General features: G+C 52.4%; 1 protein-coding gene across 3 annotated transcripts in view; it reads left to right on the top strand.

Annotated features, from left to right (window-relative positions):
• RAP1GAP2 (RAP1 GTPase activating protein 2) overlaps positions 1-21,371 on the top strand; it is a 212,976-nt gene that overhangs the window by 10,462 nt on the left and 181,143 nt on the right. The window contains exons 1-2 of one of the 3 annotated variants that reach the window (XM_044248138.1): positions 6,594-6,652; positions 10,526-10,561. In XM_044248138.1, the coding sequence (XP_044104073.1) occupies positions 6,609-6,652; positions 10,526-10,561 (80 nt within the window). In that variant the 5' untranslated portion in view covers positions 6,594-6,608. Of the gene's footprint in view, positions 1-6,593; positions 6,653-10,525; positions 10,562-17,784; positions 17,957-21,371 lie in introns of those variants that run through there. The other 2 variants (XM_044248136.1, XM_044248137.1) reach the window with 2 other exon arrangements.

Below are 21,371 nucleotides of genomic sequence, written 5' to 3'. Positions count from 1 at the left end.
CTTCTCCCCCTCCCCTCTCTCTGCCTGCCTCTCTGCCTCCTTGTGATCTTTGTCTGTCAATAAACAAATAAAATCTTAAAAAAAAAAGAAAAAACAAACCTCTTTATTAAAGCATAATACACATACAGAAAGTGTACAGATTTTAAGGGTATGGGTGAATTTCCATAAACTTGATACACTCATGTAAAATGAACACCAGATCCATATTTCCTCCAGCATAATTGTATGTTGGTCTCCTTTGAGTTTTCTTAAGATTAAAGCATAGACTCTTTGCTTAAAAGAAGAGTGGATGGAGGAACCATCTGGAGTCAGGCAGTGAAAGAGAGCCTAGTCTGCTCTTTCTGGGGCAAGACAAAGTTCCCTTCAGAGTAGAAGAGATGGTCCCAGGACTGAGATCAGTGTCTGTTTGAGCTTGAAATAGCATAAGAAGGTTTTATTTTATTTTTAAGATTTTATTTATTTATCTAACAGAGAGAGACAATACAGTGAGAGAGGAAACACAAGCAGGGGGAGTGAGAACATTAAGTGAAAAGTCCCTTCCCCCCAAATTTCTACTTCTGGTCCCATTCTTCAGAGGTAACTAGTGTTGGACCATTGCTTATGTTCCATTCCAAAAATTGTCCAGGCATGTGTAGGAATTTGGTCAAGCGTCCAACTCTTGATTTTGGCTCCGGTCATGATCTCAGGGTGGTAAGGTCAGGCTCATGCTGAGGCTGGAACCTGCTTAAGATTCTCTCTCTGTCCCACCCTTTCCTTCTCCCTCCTTAAAAAAAAAAAAAGAAGAACTTCTCTATTTATTTCAACTAATGAAATCCTACTATATGAGCTGTTTTTTTTTTTTTTTAAAAACTTGAGTTCTTAGATTATATAGCAACACATATATTCTGCCTTCTTTTCAGTGGCTCCATAATATTCCATCTTTTTTTTTTTTAAAGATTTTTATTTATTTATTTGACAGACAGAAATCACAAGTAGGCAGAGAGGCAGGCAGAGAGAGAGAGGAGAAAGCAGGCTCCCCGCTAAGCAGAGAGCCCGATGCGGGGCTTGATCTCAGGACCCTGGGATCATGACCTGAGCCGAAGGCAGAGGCTTTAACCCACTGAGCCACCCAGGCGCCCCCATCTTTTTTTTTTTTTTTTTTTTTGGATTTTATTTATTTGACGCAGAGAGAGATAGAGAGAGAGAGCGCACACACAAGCCAGGGGAGCAGCTGAGGGTCTGGGAGAATCAGACTCCCCACTGAGCAAGGAGCTGACATGGACTCTGGTCCCAGACCCTGGGATCATGACTTGAGCTGAAGGCAGCCGCTTAACTGACCGAGCCACCCAGGCACCCCCATAGCATCCTATCTTATGCTTGTTTTCCAGTATATTTAAATGTTGGTCATTTAGGTTTTTTTGTATTTGCTGTTTTAAACAATGGTGTGATTAACATCTGTATGCATAGATCTTGTCAACTTTTATGAGTTTATATGTGGAATAAATCTCTGAAGACAAAACTGTTGGCACAAGGGGCACCTGGGTGGCTTAGTGGGTAAAAGCCTCTGCCTTTGGCTCAGGTCATGATCCCAGGGACCTCAGATCGAGCCCCGCATTGGGCTCTCTGCTCAGCAGGGAGCCTGCTTCCTCCTCTCTCTCTGCCTGCCTCTCTGCCTACTTGTGATCTGTCTGTCAAATAAATACATAAAATCTTTAAAAACAAAACAACTGTTGGCACGAACGGTGTGTGCACTTAAAATTTTGATAGATATTGCTAAATATCTACACTAATGATGGTAGTCCTGTTTCCTTATATCGTCATACCATTGTCAAGGTTTCTTTTAACCTTTACCATCTGATGGCTGAAAGGGATACCTTGTTATTATTTAAACAACTTTATTTATTTATTTAAAAAGATTTTATTTATTTTAGAGAGAGAGAGAGTGAGTGAGAGAGAGAGCATGAGTAGGGGGAGAGGCAGGCAGAGGGAAAAGCAGACACCCCACTGAGCAGAGAGCCTGATGTGGGGCTGGATCCCAGGACCCCGGGACTGTGACCGGAGCCAAAGGCAGATGCCTAATGGACTGAGCCCACTAGGTGTCCTGTTTAAACAGTTTTAAGTTGTGGTCCATTTGATAGCGGTTCAGTCCACAGCCATGTGTTGTGAGCAGTTCTTTTGGCAGGCAGTACTGAGCAGGTCAGAATAAACCGTGCAGTCAGGGGTCAGGAGTCCGGTTTTCACTAGCATTGCTCTTGCAAATTTTCATCACCGTCTTGCTTTGCAGAACTTGTGCAATGAGAAGTTCAGTCTGGGCCCTGAGAGTGCGTGTGGGGAAGTGATCAGCGCAGCCTAAATCACAGTGCAGATCTTAGATGTGCATTTGTTGCCATCCCAAAGTGTGGATTTCTCACCAATTCGGGTTTGCTGGGTCTGAATGCCATTCCACCCTGTCTTCCTGGAGATCTGTGTCCTTCTCTGCCACTATCCTTTGTCTTCAGTTGGCTTATGAAGGAAGCAGGGGTGAATCTAGCCTCCCCTTTGAGGAAAGGTCAGCGGAAGCCCCTGAGGAGTATGTGGCCTGCTCTGGGCGGTTCAGTGGTCAGGGTGGGAGGAAAGCTGAGCCGCTGCTGGTCACTGCTGGTGCCAGGTCACACCATGTGGACAGGGGAGGATCTAGGCCAAATGACATAGCGCCTGCTTCTCCAGGGGCCTCTGTTTTCTGAGCTTCCCATAACTGCTCATCCCTATGCCTGGAAAAGGAGTTTGTCTCCTCTTTCAGCTCCCACTAGTGGCTGTGAGGACAGAGCTGTCCAAGCAGAGGAAACCCCATGGTCACTCCCTTCCCTCCTGCCCCCCAGGGCCTGTAGACCTGGCTCAGGAGCTGTTGGCAGGGACTTGGACTGCTTCCTCTTCTGATCCCAGCTGGCGTTCTCAGCTCCACATCCCTCTAAAGCCTGGATAGCTGGCTGGGTCCCCCGGAGCTCTGTCCTGGGCTTAAGGCTCTGGCTGGAACTTGTCCGTCACCCGGACCAGGAACACCCACAGGGCTCCAGCACAGAAACCAGGGCCTTGTGATTTGGTGACCCCAAGCTGGCTCTGTGGATGGGGCAAGGAGCAAACTCAGGAGGGAAGGAGCTCATCTTGCCTGGTATGAGAAGGATGCGGGGACTTGCTCTTTCTGACTTTGTCCTTGTAGCTGTTGAGCTGTGCTGTGTTTCCAGGTCCTTAGTTTTCCTGTCTGTAAAATGGGTGCTGCATGAATTGGGCCCTTGTGTAGGTTGATTTGGCCATTGGCACCGGTGCAGGGTGTCATATAGGACAATGACTGATAACTCAGTCTCCAGCGTCCTACCGAACTTGGCTACCATTGTGCTGGGCAAATTTGGTCAAGTTCCTTGATATTTCTGTGCATCAGTGTCCTCATCTGTAAAATGGGGGAAACAGTGATGCTTGCTCAGAGGTTGCTGTGAGACCAAGAGGAGCTAAGTGGTTAGGTTGGCACCGCCCATAGGAAGCTCCCAGATACAGGCCCTGCTCTTGGCTCTCCCATCCCGGTGGCTTGTCCTTGTCTCCATTCTGACGGCTTGGCAGTCTGAGTCAGCGGAGGTCTGGGAGGAAGCTGGGCTGTGCGTGGTGGGGGTAGGAGGGCTGGGCCTGGCTCTCAGCGTGCTTCTCTTTTCTCTGACTCATGGTCTTTCCCAGAGAGTGCATGGACCCCTCACCACCCACCCCCCTACAGAACAGGAACTGTGGTGTCAGAGCAGGGGCGACAGGAAGCTGAGCAGGACCAGGGGAGGTGGCGGGATTGTAATAGATTCTAGTTATAACAGCTCCCGTAATGGTGTGGGAGCCCCGCACTTGATCCTGTAAGCCGTGGTCGCAGCCTCCACAATCCAGAGGGGAAAACTGAGGCCTCCTGGCTTAGGTGACTTGCTGAAGGTCACACGGCTGTAAGCCTCCTCGGGAGACTGGAGCTGAGGAAGGGAAAGTGAGAGATGCTCTAGATTGGCTCTCAGCTCCCTCTAGAGCTCAGAGAGTAAAATATAAGCCATCTGGGAACCTCCCTTCTCTGTCTCTGGGCCCTCACTCTGAGGAATCAGGAAGGCATGGAGCTGTCTGGACTCTCTAAGATTCCCGGATCTTGGACGCTGTGAGTTCTGTGCTCCTTCCTGCTGATGCCGCCAGGCCATTGCTGGTCCTGGGCCTGGGGTCTGAGTCACAAAGCGCCCTGTCTTTTGTGGTTACCATGTAAGAGACCAGAACCCCAAGTAGGAGAATCCAGCCTCCAGGTGGCCCCAGCTGGGGCCTTGAAATGCTGCTTCCTGTCGGGTCCCTGGGCTGCACTGCTGACCTCCAGATGCTTGGGCCTGGGCCGTGGCCTCTCACCCAGTGTTTGCCCAGGTGTCTCTGTCTACTAGGAGGGCCTGCGCGTGAGAGCATCTCTAGTCTGCCTCTTCCCCCAGGTGATGGATAACATGAAAACAGGGTCACGTGTGTGCACAGGTGAGACTAGCTGACGGGTGGTTGGAAGCGACCCAGCTTGTTGGGATGACCCCACTTCATTCTCTACCACATGAAAGACAGCACATGATGGGCTCCAGTGATGGGTTCGCTATGATCTCCCTCTAATTGATTAAAAAAAGGAAGTAATTTGCAACAGGAATTGTGTTATTAGTCACCCGTGTGGCACCCAGCCCCAGCTCTCACCTGGCACTCTCTGTACGCGGAACCGTGGAGGGCCTAGAACTGGAGTTGGCGTGGGGAGGGGTGGGCTGAGCGGCCCGCTGGCTTTTCTCGCCTGCACCCCTGCACCCACCAAGCTCTTGATCTTAGTTGGGACTTCCTCAGTGGAGAGTGAGAGGAATCCAACTCCTGTTTGCTTTAGGAATAATGGGATATATGTCAGGCCCTTGTATGCCCAGAGGCTGGCTGCTCCAGGAGTTTGATGTTCCGAAGACCTGCTTTCTCCTGTTCTCTCTCCCACTCTCCTATGTACTGTGTGTCCATCCTGTGGTTTAGCAGCCTTGGCAGGAGGGGGCTGTGCTCTAAGAGTGAGGTCTGCAGAGTTCTCCTGTCCACTCCTGAGTGCGTCACTGTGGCCGGCAGGGCAGGCACCCTGGTTAGCTGGGCTGGCCCGGGGCTCCTTCTGGGTGTGCATGGGGCACAGAGCTGTTTTACCCAGATGGAGGCCACATGGACGCGGGGCCGGCAGGACCCCAAGCGTTCATGCTTTCTGTCGAGCAGCTCCTGGGTATGGGGTGGGTGCAGTGTGGGGAGAGGTCTGGATGTGGAGTGGACATCCAGTGGGAAGCCATTGGTCTGGTGCAACCCCAGACGGTGGGCCACACCGTCCTTCCTTTCCTGGTGAAGGCGGGGGACCAAGGACTGCCAGGCTTCTGCTGAGAGGCCAGCTGCCTTCAACGAAAGGACCCCGTACTTACCGCTCATGGATCAGAAGTGGGCTGGGCCCTGAAGCTGGTCCTGTGGCCCATCTAGGGGGCTACTCGCCACCGGTGTGGCCTTTCCTGCTGTGGAAGCGTCCAGAAAATAGAAACACCTGTGTCCTTTGTCTGTGACCTGGGGGTGGCCCCACCCATCTGACGCCCAGAGTGGCGATGGGTCTCAAACAGGAAGCTGCGGGGAGGGTGGGCCAGTGAAAAAGGCCACGGCAACTGTATTTCCCTTTCTGCACTGCTTGAGGGCAGGGCAGGGGCCTGGTGCCCGGTGCCCGGCTGTGGTCCCTCCCACTCAGGCCGGTGCTAGTGGGTGTGCCGCACCCTTCCTTGGGCTGTCATTAGTGAGAACCTACTGCATACCCCGCACGGTTGGCATGGGTGCACGCAGAGCTGAGTTCCAGCAGGAAAGAAACCCACTCGCCCACATGGGCCACCCTCCCACCCCCACTATCACCAGCATGAATGGTGACCCCGCTGACCTCTGTCTAGACCCTTGAAGGGGTCTGTGCCTGTGCGTGGGTATGTGGGCGTGTGTGCAGTCTGAGTGTGTGCTTGGGCATGTGCACATGGGTCTCCCTCCCTGTGTGAGCCTGTGTCTTGTGGGGAGTTACACAGACACGAGATCTACACGCAGGTACATTGCAGGCGTGGGGCTCTTCAGCTGGCGCGTGCGGAGCCCTGCGGGAGCAGGAAGGCAGCGGTCCCGTCTCCTGCAGCTCAGGGGAGTGGGTGTGAGTGGCCTGTCTGCAAGGCTCCCGAGCCTTCCAGCCAGCTTTCTATCTCCCTCATAGGCACGTTTGTGTGTGCCTGTGCCTCGCCCTCCTTTGGGTTCTGGGAAGCTGGGGCTGTGTGGGACTGAGCTGCCAAGTCGGGCTGTGGTGCAATCTGCCCGCCGAGCCCCTTCCGGAGCTGCGGGTTCCTCTGGGCGTGGGGAAGCTGCCCTCTGCGAACTCCCCTGCTGGCTGTCTCGGTGCCTCCTGGGGGGCAGGACACACCTCCCAGCCCTGCGGCCTCACCCACAGGAAGTGCTGGGCTTGGGGGGCAGGCGACAGGGGAGGTGCCACACCGGGTGTCCCGCTCTCAGCCTGTGGCCCCACCGACCCGGCTGTGCCACGGCCCTTTTGCCAACAGCCCTGGGGACGTTGTGGGGACCGGGGCCCCCTGGCTACAACCATGTTTCGCAGGAAGCGCAGCGTCTCCTTTGGGGGCTTTGGATGGTAGGTGGCAGAGGAGGGTGGCCGCAGGGATGGGAGCTAACCCAGCTGGGAAGTCCTGCATCTGCTGCGGCCGCCTGGGGGGCGGTGGTGAGGGGACTCGGGTTGTGCCTGAGACCTGTGGGGAGGTGGGTGTTTGAGATACAGGGGCAAGCTTCTCCTTGCCGTCCCTGGAGCAGGATCTAGGGGACCCACAAGGGTGGATCTAGCTCCACAAGGTTGGAGCTGGTGCCAGCATGAGCTCGCCGGAGGGGTGGGGTTGAATGTGTCTTGTCGTGTGCTCCCGTGTGTGTGTCGGCGCCTCTGTGATGATTGTGGTTGTGTGCGTGCTTGAGTGCGGCATGCCTGCAGCTGCCCGTTGTGGTGGCCGTGTATGAAGCGTGTGGCTGGCTGCGTAGGTGTGTGTGGCGTGTGACCACGTGTGCACTCTGCGTTTCTGAGCAGGTGTTGGCTCCTCTGGTCGTCTGTAGCTTTGTGTGCTCCTGTCCGTGCGTGTGTGCTATCTGCATCATCTGTGTGTGTGTGTGTGTGTGTGTGTGTGTCTTTGTGATGGGGGTGTCTGTGGCCCACTGGACCACTGTGGGGGTGAGCTGCGAGGGACGGGCAGGGCTGTGTCCAGATATCCCTCCTCCCACCAGGGGCAGCCAATCCCAGATCCATCTGAGCTTGAGCTGCTGGCTTTGTGCTCCAGCCTCTTGTCTGGTCCTTGAGGCCACTAGGCTTCCATGCAGAACAAGGGAGAGGCTCTTCCCTCCCCAGGGGGCCAGAAAATGGAGAGACTGAGGTCAAAGACTTGTGTCTGGTTACCAGCTGTTGGAAGCTTCTCCTCAGCTGGGGAGCGGGGTCTCGTGGTTTTCATTATCGGTTTCCTTTCAGCTTCTGGGCCTGGGGCGTTGTCAGAGGAAAGATTCCCACTGCTGCAGGGAGCGTGGCTTGGGGTGCCCTGGTATGGAGCCTAGTGGGCCAAGTAGGGGGACACCGAGGCAAGGGAGAGAAGGAGAGGCCGCCAGGGCTGGGAAGAGATGGGCTCCGTCTGCTCTTCTGGCTGGTTACGCTTCTGTGTGTGTACAGACTTTGACTTTCCTCTCCCTTCTCTCCAAAGGCACTTTGCCATCTGTCCTCCGGCAGGAAGGAGTTGCGGGTGCTGCGTGTTTGGCAGATGGGGAGAATGAGGATGACATGGTGCTAGGGCTGGCACAGGGCAGCCTGGGGCCTGCTCATGCCCCCCCCCATGCCCCCTCCCTCCCCTGGGGCCAAGGGGTTGCTGTGCTGAGTGTGGGCTCTGGGTTCAAATCACCTCATCTGCTTCCCAGTCAGGCTGGCTGGGATCACTACAGGGCGGGGCTCGGGCCATGAGAGGCTTTCTGTCTAAGAGCCATGCTTCTCTGGGAGGAGTGGAACAGACCAGGAAGATGTGTGTGGCACATCGTGCATGCTCAGTTCACGCTTATGGAGTGACTATGTGACACGTTTTTTTGCCCATGACAGGCATCTGGTTATCGGCCTCATTGAGTTTGAGGGGACAGCAGGGCTTCCTGGTGGGGTTGGTGGGTTAGAGTAGACATCATCTGGGGGTACCTGGGTGGCTCGGTGGGTTAAACCCTCTGCCTTTGGCTCAGGTCATGATCCCAGGGTCCTGGGATCGAGCCCCGCATCGGGCTCCCTGCTCAGCGGGGAGCCTGCTTCTCCCTCTTTCTCTCTGCCTGCCTCTCTGCCTACTTGTGATCTCTGTCTGTCAAGTTAAAAAAAAAAAAAAGACTTTAGAGTAGGCATCATCTGGAGATGGACACCAGCTGGGAGGGTTGGAGACTAAAGGGCAGATTTCTGGAGCCGTGGTCTCTTCCAGACTGTGACCAGAATCTCAGGGGGCTGGTATTCTAGAAGCTCTATTGGATGTCAGGGTGGAGAACCAGTGGCATCAGGCGTGGACATGGTGAGGAGAGGGAATGGGGTGGGGTGGATGGGCGGTGGGGAGGGGGAGGAGAGAAGGTGCCAGGGAGAATCTGGGGAGTCTGGCTTTCTGAAAGAGAGAAGCCCAGTGACACAGGCTGCTGCTGTGTCTGTAGTCTCAGTCCTGCCAAGGCCATTGGTCCTGCCCTCCCAGGGCCGCACCCCAGCGTGAGACCCTGTGGAGAGACTGCTGACTGGGTGTGGGTGTGGGTGTCGAGCCTGGGATTCCTGTGACCCACAGTGCCACCCGGTGGTGGGTGATTGGGTTAAGAGGGCGCCACACTAGAAGTCCCGCTTCTAAGTGCTTCCCCCGCCCTTGACTCTGAAGAACTCAGGCAGGTCACTTCCCCTCTCTGGGTCTCAGTTTCCCCATGGGAAAGTGGGTGGTTTCCGCCTTATCCACAACGGAGGGATGTTGTAGCAATTAAAAGAGATTCCTCCAGAAAAGAGTGTAAGGGCTTGTTATTGGGGGTTACAATTAGGTAGCTCTGGGCTACAAATTTTACAGCAGAATGTGGGGATCTGCCCCTGCAGTCACCCTACCCCCATCTGGTGGGCAAAATGGGAGAAGAGGAATGTCTGCATGCCAGAGGGATGGGGCCTCATGAGACCCTAGGGGACCAGTTGTGGAGGCTCCATGAATGGGGCCAGGACACAGTGAAGAAGCTGGGAGGGACCTGGGTCAGGAGCCTTGGGTTGTGGCTTGTTTTGCTGCTGGGAACCAAGATCAGAAGGTGCTGGAAGTTTACTCAGAGCAAAAGGATCTTGCTTCCCAGCTCAAGGGCTTGGTGCTGACTTGTGATTGCTGGGGCAGCTCAGTGTCCTCCCCGTCTGGCCCTGACACTGCTCCCATTCCAGCGTTGCCCCATAGGAAGCCTGTGGCAAAGCTGAGCTGCCTGGAGAGGGTGGCTGAAAGCATCCTGGATGTGGCACTAATGGTCATGCTGACATGGCAGTAGTGGTGACATGGGGTGGGGAGTGTGGTGACGCCGAAGGTGATGACACGGGGTGGTGATGGTGACACTGATGGTGATGGGGACATGGAGGTGTGGTGACACTGATGGTGGTGACAAGGTGGTGTTGATGACATGGGCTGGTGGTGACACGGCGGGGGTGACACTGGTGGTCGTGATCCCTAAGCAAGAGGAGACACTGACAGTGGGAATCTCGCCCACCTTTCTGTCTCTGCAGAGAGGAGGGGGACTCTTTTACCAGCCATAAGGGCTGGCATATGCAGAGGGTAAAAATAGAAGCTTAGCAGTTCTGCCTTGTCTTCCAGCAAGGGTGGGTGCAGGCCGGGGTGGAGGAGCTGGCTGCCAGGACAGTCTGCCGTGAACGTGATCCTCTCTGCTCTGAACTCCATGCCCGACAGATTATACTTGCCCATGCATCCTGGAGCCTGCTGTTGGGTTTCTGTCTCAGGAGTGGGGTCTGTCTCCTCTCATGGACTGGCAGCTCTGGGAACAGGGCATGGGGAGGGGTCCCTGGTGCTGGCATCTTTTCAGAGCAGAAGCCCAGGAAGTATTGTGTTGAACGCCTAGGTGCCAGTGACCGATGGAGCTGGCTTGCAGTCTTCTCTTGTGGAGTGGGGGTAATGAAGAGAAATGCCATCTACACAGTGCTTGTGATCTCTGGGTGTGGAGCCAGAACCCGGATTCAGACTGGGCCAATGATGTTATCCTTCTGAGCCTCTGTTTCCCCATTTCTAAAATGGGAGGAATAGCAGTACCTGCCTCACAGGGTTATGTGTGGGTCCAGCCCTCCTTCCTGGGCTCGAGGAGAGCTCCTCTGTCGAGCAGTGGTTGTCCTCTGAAGGCCCCTGTTGGCTTGGTGGTCTGGACTGGCCAGGGACCACCTCCCATGCATGTACTGGGTGGGAGCCTTCAGCCTCAGCACTGACCAAAGCCTTTGCTTTTCTCTTGGCAGGATCGACAAGACCATGCTGGCGAGCCTAAAGGTCAAGTAAGTAGCCACTTCCTGTTATGTAGTGATCAGAGATGATGGTAGGCCAGAGGTCCTCTGGGGACCTCATTTCGCCCTCAGTTGTGGGAGACATGAATGGGTCTGTTGTGTTTGTCAGAGTCTCCATCTCAGTCTTAGGGGTTTTAGGCTGGAAAGGATGGACCAGGCACTTGATTTCTGGGGCATCTGAAGAAGGGAGATGCTGGACTGGAAACAGCAGGGGCCAGATTGATGGTAATGTGTATAGCAGTGCCTTCTAGGCCACAGCTTGGGGGTGTAAGAAAGATAGTTATATTTCCTATTGTCTTGATTATTATGTGAAGCCCCAGTTCCATCGGGCTTTCTAACATTCCTGCCTACCTGGAAAATTGGGCCACAGAGTTCTAGAACTTCATGGAACACCCCAGTGTGTGTGCATGTGCATGTGCTCGTGCACGTGCGTGTGGTCAGTTGGTCATCGGCTCATCTGTTACCAGACAGATGTCATCCTGTGAGCTCGGTCCTGGGTGTCTCAGATCTGGGGTCTGGAAGTTGTCTCTCGTGCTTGGCCATATGTCTGCTCCTCTGTCTGGGAAGCCCTGAGCAGACACACCTCTCTCCTCTTCCATCACTGTCTTTGCTCCTTTTCCAGGTGTTTCTGGGCAAACCATTTTGTTTGCACCCTGACCCCCTTTCCCCTTCAGACTTTAACAAAATCATCTTCCATCTCCATCCCTTCCCTGGGTAGTGAGTGACCAACCATCTGCTCTAGTTGAGTGAATTGAAAAAGAGGGGAATTCTAGGAGGGAAAATATAGCATTGGTCGCTAGCCCCAAATATTATCCTGCCATATGTGAATTAGCTTGTGCATGAAGAATTCTTCCAATGAGTGTTCTCCTTCAGAGGCAGCTTTTCCTGCTTGTAACCCTCCATCTCAGCTGAAAGATTTTCTGGGCCAGCTGCCCTCTACGTGCCATCTGGTTGCTAGCATTGGCTGTGTAGTCCCTGGGCACAGGTTCCAGGGCAAGGCAGAGTTGCTCTTGAGGGTTGGAATACAGGGCATGAGGCTTCCCACTTTGGACTGTTTTGCTCAGAAGGGTGATGGTGAACGGTTAGCAGGGTAGGAGTGCATACAAACAGAGCATTCTGTCTCTTTGTAGAGTTGGTGACATAGGTGCAGCGGGAGCAGTCTTGGAAGACTGCCAGGAGGAGGTAGCTTCTATGGCAACTCTTGAAGATGGGGTGGGACTATGGGTATGTCTGTTCCTGTGCTGGTTGGCATGGGGTGTGTGTGCCACAGTGCAGCTCAGTGTTCAGGGCAAGTCATTCCTGGGCAAGACATTTAACTTCTCCAGACTTCAGGGTTTATATCCCTTGTCGAGGGGGCACAATGGTGTCTGATTTCCTAGAACTTCTTATCTATAGATTGAATGGGATGTAGGCACGAAGCAGGATTACTAAGGGGCCCGGAGTGGTAGGAGTGTTTCTTTTGGTACTGTTTTAGGTTCCTAGTTCAATTTCACAAGTGCTTATTGAGGGCCTATTTAACTGGTAAAGATGATGTATGTAACCTGGAAGGGAACTGGTAACAAGGTGGCTGGGGACACCGGCCAGTGGTTGTGATCAGGACCCTGGTGGGTATCTGGGGGACAGTTTGTGTGCTTTAGTCCTGGGGAGATGGTGTTGAGATGATTGTTTGGGACAGTATGTAGGACTGTGTTCTTACTTGTGCCTGATTAAGAGTCTTCTGAGTATAAGAAAGAAAAACTCAGAGTAACCAGGTTAAGCAGAAGTTACAGAAAAGATCCCAGGGTGTCTCGGGGAACCCAGGGGAGGAGGTGGAGCTAGAGTTCAGGAGAGGTTGAACAGGAACTGGAAACCCTCCCCATCAAAATCCCAGCTGGCTTCTTTGCAGTAACTGCTAAACTGATCTTAAAATTCATAGGGAAATTTAAGGGTAATTTGAAAAGGAAGAACAAAGTTCGAGGACTCTACTTCCTCATTTTGAAACTTACTACAAGTTTACAGCAATCAGGACAATTTGGTACTGGTGTGAGGATAGCCATCTAGATCAATGAAGTAGAACATAGCGTCTGGAAATAAACCCTCACATTTGTGGTCAGTTGATTTTCAACAAGTGTGTCATGACTATTCAATGAAGCAAAATAGTTTTTCAGCAAATGGTGCTGGGACAACCATATTCACATACGAAAGAATGAAATTGAGCTCTTCTCTCACACTGTATACCAAAATTAACTTAAAATGGATCAAAGACCTAAATGTAAAAACTAAAACTATGAAGCTCTTAGAAGAAATCATAGATGGAAATCTTCATGACTTCGAGTAAGGCAATGGTTTCTTAGATATGATACCAAAAGCATAAGTAACAGCACCAACAACACATTGATAAATTGAACTTCCTCAGAATTAAAAACTTGGTGTTACAAAGGACACTATCAGGAAAGTAAAAAGACAAACCACAGAGTGGGAGAACATATCTGCAAATCACATATCTGGTAAGAGACTCATACCCAAGATATATAAAGAACCATTTCAACTCAGTAAAATAATACAAAGACAACATATTTAAAAAAAAATGGGCAGAGAATGATGCCTTGGGTGGCTCAGTCAGTTAAGCGTCTGCCTTTGGCTCGGGTTACGATCCCAGGATCCTGGGATCGAGTCCTACATCGGGCTCCCTGCTTCTCCAAGGAAAGTATATAAATGGACAGTAAGTACAAGAAAAGATGTTCAGTGTCATTAGCCATAAGGGATATGCACGCCAAAGCCACAGGGAGCCACTCTTTCACACCTACTAGAATGCCTATAATCAAAAAGAAGATAATGGCAAACATTGGTGAGGGTGAGGAGGGAATGGAACTCTCATACGCCACTACTGGGAATGCAGACTGGTGCAGCCACTTTGGAAAATAGTCTGGCAGTTTCTCAAAAGTTTAAAGGTAGAGTTTCCAAATGACCAGCAATTCCTTTCTTAAGTATGTATCCCAGAGAAATGAAAATATATGTTCATAAAGAAACTTGTAACACAAACATACATAGCATTATTTTCCCCCCAAAGGTTTTGTTTATTTATCTGAGAGAGAAACAGAGAGCAGAGGGAGAGGGACAAGCAGACTCCTGGCTGAGCAGGGAGACTGATGCGGGGCTTGATTCCAGGACCCTGGGATCATGACTTGAGCTGAAGGCAGACACTTAATCAACTGAGCCACCCAGGTGCCCCTCCCTGTTCATAGCCTCCTTAATAATAACTCAAAGTGGAAACAACCCAGGGTGCCTGGGTGACTCAGTTGGTTAAGTGCCTGCCTGCCTTGGGCTCAAGTCATGATCTCCTGATCCTGGGGTCAAGCTCCACACTGGGCTTCCTGCTCAGCGGGGAGTCTGCTTCTCCCCCCACTTCCCACTCCCTCTGCCCCTCCCCACTGCTTGTTCTTTCTCTCTCTCAAATAAATAAATAAAATATATATATATTTTTTACTTTTTCCACGTTTATTTTTGTTTTATGTAACTTTACTGTAGCTGCAAATATATACTCTCCTAACTGAGCCAGTTGGGTTTTTTTTAAATTAATATATAATGTATTATTTGTTTCAGGGGTACAGGTCTGTGAATCATCAGTCTTATACAATTCACAGCACTCACCACAACACATACCCTCCCCGGTGTCCATCACCCAGCCACCCCATCCCTCCCACCCCCCTCCACTCCAGCAACCCTCAGTTTGTTTCCTGAGATTAAGAGTCTCTAATGGTTTGTCTCCCTCCAGGGTCCCATCTTGTTTCATTTTTCCCTCCCCGCCCCCCACGACCCCTCTACCCTGCCTCTCAAATTCTTCATATCAGAGAGATCATATGATAATTGTCTTTCTCCGACTGACTTGTTTTTCTTAGCATAATATCCTCTAGTTTCATCCACGTCATTGCAAATGCAAGATTTCGTTTCTGTTTTTTGTTTTGTTTTTTTGATGGCTGCGTAGTATAAATAAATAAAATCTTCAAAAAAAGTGAAAACAGGGGTGCCTGGGTGGCTCAGTGGGTTAAGCCACTGCCTTCGGCTCAGGTCATGATTTCAGGGTCCTGGAATCGAGCCCTGCATTGGGCTCTCTGTTCAGCAGGGAGCCAGCTTCCCCTTCTCTCTGCCTGCCTCTCTGCCTACTTGTGCTCTCTCTCTGTCAAATAAATAAAGTCTTTAAAAAATATTAAAAAAAGTGAAAACAACCCAGACATTCATCAGCAGATGGATGGGTAAACAAAATGTGACATATTGGTACAATGGCATGTTGTTTGACCATTGAAAGAAATCTAGTACTATTTCAGTATATGTGCTGCCAAAGCGAGCACGAAAGAAATCTAGTACTAATACATGTTACAACAGGTGAAAGTTGAAAACATGCTAAGTGAAAGTCACAAAACACGACATACCGCGTGATTCCGTTTATATGAAACGTCTGGAATAAGCAAATCTGTAGAGACAAAAAATAGATTCATAGTGTCCTAGGGCTGGGGAGGTTGTTGGGGGCGACTAAGGGGAATGAGGGCTAAAGGATACAGGCTTCTTTGTGGGGTGGTGTAAGTGCCTCGGGCCTAGATAGTGGTGACAGCACCGCCAACTTTGTGAATACACTAAAAGCCATTGAATTGCACAATTTAAAACAGTGAGTTGTATGGTACATAAATTACGTCTCAGTAAAACTGAAAAAAGAGGGAGCATCTTACTGGCCCAGCTTGGGTCACCTGTGTATCCCCGGTCCAGTCAGTTTAGCTGGAGAGATGGGGTCTTACGGATAAGCTGTGGTTGCTGTGGTCATCTCTCTCTGTGGGAGGGGTTAGTTCCCAGACAGGAAGAGTGGACTGTGGGATGGGCAGACACCATAAAGTGTTTTGTCTATCCACCCCTGCTCCCCTGGCACTAAAAGGGAGCTCAGTACCTGTTCATCCATCCTTCTTCCTCCCCCATCGATAGCACCTAATACAGAGTTCTGCCTGGAAGCCAGGATGTGGCTCTGCTCCCTGACATGACCCTTAGGGAGCCTGCTACCCAGGCTACAGCTCTCCTTGGCCCCAAGATGCCACTTTTCCTCTGCGTCTGCTGGGTGAGACATCTTTCTGTCCATTAGTGTAGCCCCAAACACCCCCTGGAGCCAGTTGCCTTGGCTCCTCCTCTAGGGACCTGGTCCTTTCCACACAGTCAGCCGTGTACCTCCTGGAGGTGTCCCTGAACCACACGGCTCTGAATGTGGGGGTTCTGGCCCCAGCAGTGTTGAGCATGTATGTGTGCTAAGTTGTCACACATTGCACAGTCTCCCTGAGGTTTCATGGCTGCCTCCTGAAGCAGCAGCCACTGCAGATGAGAAAAGGGGGTCTCTGAGAGGTTAGGACACGTGGTTAAAGTCGTGGGCCTAGGATCTGAATCCAGGTCTGTACTAATGGCTGGTTTAGTCTTGGTTGGAGCTGAGTAGTTCTCAGAACCTTCCCCATGCTGCTTTCCCGCCCTTGTTACCCCCGACATGCATGCACTTGGCTGCAGAGTGCACGTCTGCCTTCGCTGCATGTGCCCTTGGTGGAGACTCAGTTTGATGAGCCCCCTCAGGGGCAGGTGGTGCAGGAGGCATGGAACTGCACGGGAACACTGGGTGGGGGGTGGTGGCAGTGGACAGGAATCCTTCAGGTACCACCAAAAAGTTCTAGAATCTTCTGGGGCTTCTTCCTTTGTCACTTCCTCTTACACACCCAGAGCCTGTGCTGAGAGTTGTCAGGGATGGGGGAACTTGCTGTTCTAGGGGGTCAGGATGCTATGTCAGTTCAGCTCACAATTACTGGGCACTTATAGCCCACGCTCAAAGCCAGGCCCTGGGGTAGGGGAAACAAAGATGAAAAGGAGGCTTCTCTGCTCATGAAAGCTTATAGCCCTACAGGCAGGTAGACATCTAAACAGAGAATTGCAGTGGAATGTGATGAGGGCTAGCAGAGATGTCTGAGAAGATGGAAGGGGTTTCCTGCAGACTTGGGAGTGCCTGAGCCATCTCCAGGGGTGAGGTACTCTGGGTCACAGCAGCAGGGCAGGTTAGAAACTCGGGGGTGGGAAGGCTGTGGGGCTGTGACTATTACAGATGGAATACTGGGGTGGGAGTTCGGGGGCAGGCGGGGCTGCCCCTGGGAGTATGGCTTCTCTGGGTGAGAGGGAGCCATTGAAGGGTTTCCAGGGGAGTAGGACCAAGATGTGAGTCTGAGGGGCCCCCTGGCTGCCGTCTGCTGACCCATTGGAGAGGTTGGAGGCTGGGGTGGGGGCAGTGGGGTTGAAGAGAGGAAACAGATTGGAGAGCTACTGAGGTAGTGGTCTCCCCAGGCTGGATTGGTTTGGATGTTGGGGGTGAGGGCAAGGGAGGGGTCAAGGTGAAGACTTTCAAGTTTTCATTTGAGCTCCTGGGTGCATGTTGTTCCCATTTATGGAGATGAGGGTGTAGGGCTCTTTCCCTTCTTCCCTCTTCACGTGACTGGTTTTTAAAATTTATTTATAAAGATTATTTATTTATTTGACAGAGAGAGGCAAAGCGAGAGAGGGAACATAAGCAGGTGGAGTGGGAGAGGGAGAAGCCGGCTTCCCGCTGAGCGGCAAGCCTGATGTGGAGCTTGATCCCAGAACCCTGGGATCATGACCCGAGCCGAAGGCAGCTGTGTAACTGACTAAGCCACGCAGGCGCCCCCGGTGACTGGTTTAGATCCTGACTAATACCTGCCCCCTCCTGGAGGGACCAGAGGAGAGGGGTAGGAGGGTTGCAAGAGTTGGTCTGTGGCTGGGAAACTTCAGGCCTGACCTTGCAAGCAGACCTGGTGGTGGTCCTAGGTTCTCAGCGCCACCCTGCTCAGCCCTGAGGAAGCCTTCGGCAAGATGAGTGCCAGGTAAGCAGGTGAGCGCCAGGTGAGCAATTGAGCACCATGTAAGCACTGGCTGGTGCCTCTGGCCTATAACTGCACCTGGCTGGACCACGCATGCAAGGAACCCACTTTCTGACACCTGGCAGGCCCTAAGCCTAAGAACAGTGCAGGCTTGTGTTGGGGTGTGTAGGCGTTTGTGTATGCTTGCTTGTGCAGGTGGACGTGAGCTTTGAGGGCCCATGTGGGTGACTGTGTGGTGCCTTTTTTGGCTTTAGCGAGTTCCTATGGTAACCACGAACATGTCTCTTTCGGGATCTGGAGTCTCAGGGCGTGAGTGGCTACAGGGAGAAGCAAGGCGGGCGGGCGCTTAGCTGGCAGTCAGGCTGTGGCCTGATTGCATTACCAAGCACCGGGGATGCACCTGGAGGTGCTGTTTGCCAGGCAGCAAGGTCTGCAAATTCCAGGGATTTGTGTGTTCCTGGCTCTCATCCCGGCTGGTCCCCGCCATGCCTAGGAAGCCCTGGTGAGTCCCTGTTCTGATTTCTTGATGAACAAGCAGCTCCGTGGGTCTTGACCAGGTCCGGTGGATGTCTGCTGAGGGGCAAGCAGGGTGCTGGCTGGCAGCTCTGGCCAGTGGGCACTGGGCATTGCACTCTTCTGAGATGGGGCTGGGGCTCAGGGCAGGAGGGCTTCTGCTTATTCCTGGGGCCCTGTGAGGGTACTCGCCATGTGGCTGGTGAGCTGAATGGTCCTTATGGATCCCGTGGAATAGGGCTAAGTGTGTCACTGTGGTTGTGAAGTCCCTGAGTGGGAGACAAGGACAGGGAAGCAGGAAAGCAGGACGTAGATGGCAGCCTCTGGCCCACTGGCCCGGCCCAGCTGTCCTTGCCGGAGCCCTCTCACCCCATTCAGCTCCCTAAAAGTGTCCTTTGAGCCCCAGGTGCCTGGCCGTGTGCTTGAGCTCTTCACAGGTCTCCCCAGGCCTAGAGGCCTTCTCACCTGACCTGAGGAGAAGACCCAGGGTCCCGTGAAGAGGAGGCCGGATGGCTCTGCTTTGCTTACCAGGAGCTGGGTTTGGCCAGGGCTCGGGAACAGTTGCTCCTGTGAGGTTTGGAGATAGGTTCTGACCCCTCCACACCATGCATCCCGTGTGCTTCCGGTCCTTACACTGTGGACTCGTGGGAGTGTCAGGACCCCCTGCTGCCCTTAGAGAGGCTCCCACTGGACAGGGGCCCAGGTAGCACTCAGAGGTTCCTGGGAGTGTGGGGGGTCCTTCCTTCCATTTCCTTCCTCCTGCCAGGGGACTGAGCAGGGACTGGGGATGGGAGTGTTGGGAGGGGATGTAGATGGCCTCTCTGGCTTGTGCTGGGAGGGCCATCTAGCAGTTCCCTCTGCCTTGGAGGGGTCCCTGGTGAGACTTTTCTGGGATGGACTGTGCAGCAAGGGTTGCTGGGTCTGGCTGGAGGATTGTGGTCTTACTGAAGGGCGAGGGCAGCAGGGAGGTGGATGTTTTGTGCTTTATCCAGACCATCTAGGCCATCCCTTTCTAGAAGGCAGAGTCCAGAACTTAATCCCCGACAGCTTTCCATGGGGGCATTGGGAGGAGGGGAGAGCCTTTAAAAGAGATCTCTGGATCTCTAGAGTCCTTAAATCTTAGAACTTGAAATTAAAAAAAAAAAAAAAGATTAATGACTATGAGGATTCTTTGTGCCCCTGAAACTAGCCACTGAGCCCAAGCTTGGTTACTTCCAGTGATGGGGAGTTCATGACTTTGTAAGGATGCCTATTCTATTATAATACAGGTCCAATTATTCAAAGCTGACTATTCCTTTCATCTGGAATCTCTGTAACTGCTGTTTCTTGGTCCCCCATCCCCCAGCTAATTCCGCTTTCTCCTGAGACCCCTTCAGATTTTAGAAAGTGGTTTTTGTTTGTTTGTTTTTTTAGTTTTAAGCACAAACGAGGGGAGCTATAGGCAGAGGGAAAGGGAGGGGCAGGCTCCCCTCTGAGCAGGGAGCCTGACATGGGACTCAGTGCCAGGACCCTGGGATCATGACCTGAGCTGAAGGCAGACGCTTAACCAATTGAACCACCCAGGCATCCCTGGATTGTGGTTCTTGTTCCTTGTGTTTCCTCTTCTCCCTGGCTGGTCATTGCTGGGTCCTTCAGCAGTATTTGGGATTTCTCCCTGCCTGGGCTGCTCTTTGCTGGAAAGAATCAGGTTTTCCAGGCTTCATCTCAAAGCCTGGCCAGAGGGCTTGACCTGGGGAGCTTGCAGGAGCCCAGTGGACAGGAGGATGGACAACTAGATGTCATGGGCATCAGCCTCCTTGTTTACAGATCAGTACATGGGACCCCAAGGAGGGCTGTTCCTAAGCTGAGATGGCACTACACAGAGGTGAGGGATGCAGGGCTGGGATGAGAGATTGGGGTCTGGCTCCGTGCAGTGTTGGCTGCTTTCCTGCTTCCCCAGCCACCCCTTGGTCGTCACTGCTTTCCGACGTATCACGTCATCTTGTTTCCTGTTTCTGAAGAGAGGCCTGTTGGCTGCAGGGATCTGGCAGGGCCACAGGGAGGTGTCTGGGGCACACATCAGCACTCCACTGGGATGCTCTCTGTCTCACCATGTTTACCACTCTCCAAGAGATTCTGGAAATCTGGAATTTGAGGAAAAATCTTCACAGCAAACTCAAGCTGTGTTTGGCCTGCCCTGTAGGATGGATTCAGCACAGGGGTCACCCATGGGCCACCCCTGTTCTGGGACTGTCGTCCTTTTCAGGTTCCAGCTCCTGTTTACCCGTGGCCGACTCCTTAGTCCCTCTCCCAGGTCACCCCCACCCTAGTGGGCTCACCCCCACCTTCAGCTGCCGACAGATCATTTCCTGCTCTGTGCCCAGACTGCACTCACTCTCAATTAAACTTTTCTGTCTTCCAGTCCAGTTCTTTCTGTCACGGGGTTGTGAAGTCCCTGAGTCACGGGGTCTTCTCCCGCCCTCCTCCCAGTTCAGGCCCATTATCTCCTGCCCAGACAGTGACAGAGGTTCTCTAATTAACGTCCTCCCCAGGCCCCTGCCAGCTCTGACTAATCCGTCACCCCCAAGCCATCTTTGGCTCTGTCCTCCCTGCACCCATGGTAGGCTTTGTTCTTGCTGATTCCATGCAGGCTTGTTGCTGGGACAGTCCCTGCCCCATGTTGGTGGGGGGCTGGGCAGTCTTTGGTCATCTCTTTCTGGCATTAGCGTCCACAAAAGTCTTTGGGCCCTAGCAGATAATTTGATCCTTCCCTCCCTGCCAAGGCAGTAGTTCCCAGACTTTTTATATTTTGCTATCTATCACCTGGGAGGCTTTAAGAAATTCCCATGCCTGTCTTGTTAATTTTAGCCACTCTGACGGGTGTGAGGTGGTATCTCATTGTGGTTTTGATTTGTATTTCCCTGGTGCCAAGTGACGCTGGGAAAAAAAAAAGAAGAAATTCTCATGCCCGGGTTGCACCCAGTTCCAGAACTGGAAATCAGAATACCCGGAGGGCGACCCAACATCAATATATATATATTTTAAGATTTCCAGGGAATTCTAATATGCAGCAAAATTTGGGATCCCGCCCAAGGGATGAGCAAGTGTGATGATTGTCTCAGGTCAGGTTGGATGTTAAAGTGGGCTCCTAGTGAGTGAGTCATTCTGGGTCAAGGTTTCTGTTGACATTTGGGGCTGGATAACCCTTTGTGGTGGGGGCTGTCCTGTGCATTGTAGATACTGAGCAGCATTCCTGGCCTTTGCTTACGAGATCCTAGCAACCTACCCTCTAGCAGTAACATTGCTAATTTTGAGGGGGAAGGGGCGCAGATGCTCTCCCACTACACAGATGACCTCTGCTGCAGGCCTAGCCAGCCTTCCACAGCATTCCAGAACATGAGCTGAAGCGAAGGCTACCGAGCAGT

The sequence above is a fragment of the Neovison vison genome, chromosome 5, assembly GCF_020171115.1.
Source record: "Neovison vison isolate M4711 chromosome 5, ASM_NN_V1, whole genome shotgun sequence".
NCBI lineage: Eukaryota > Metazoa > Chordata > Mammalia > Carnivora > Mustelidae > Neogale > Neogale vison.
The sequence above is the reverse complement of the archived record's forward strand: the minus strand, read 5'-3'. Positions and strand labels throughout refer to the sequence as shown.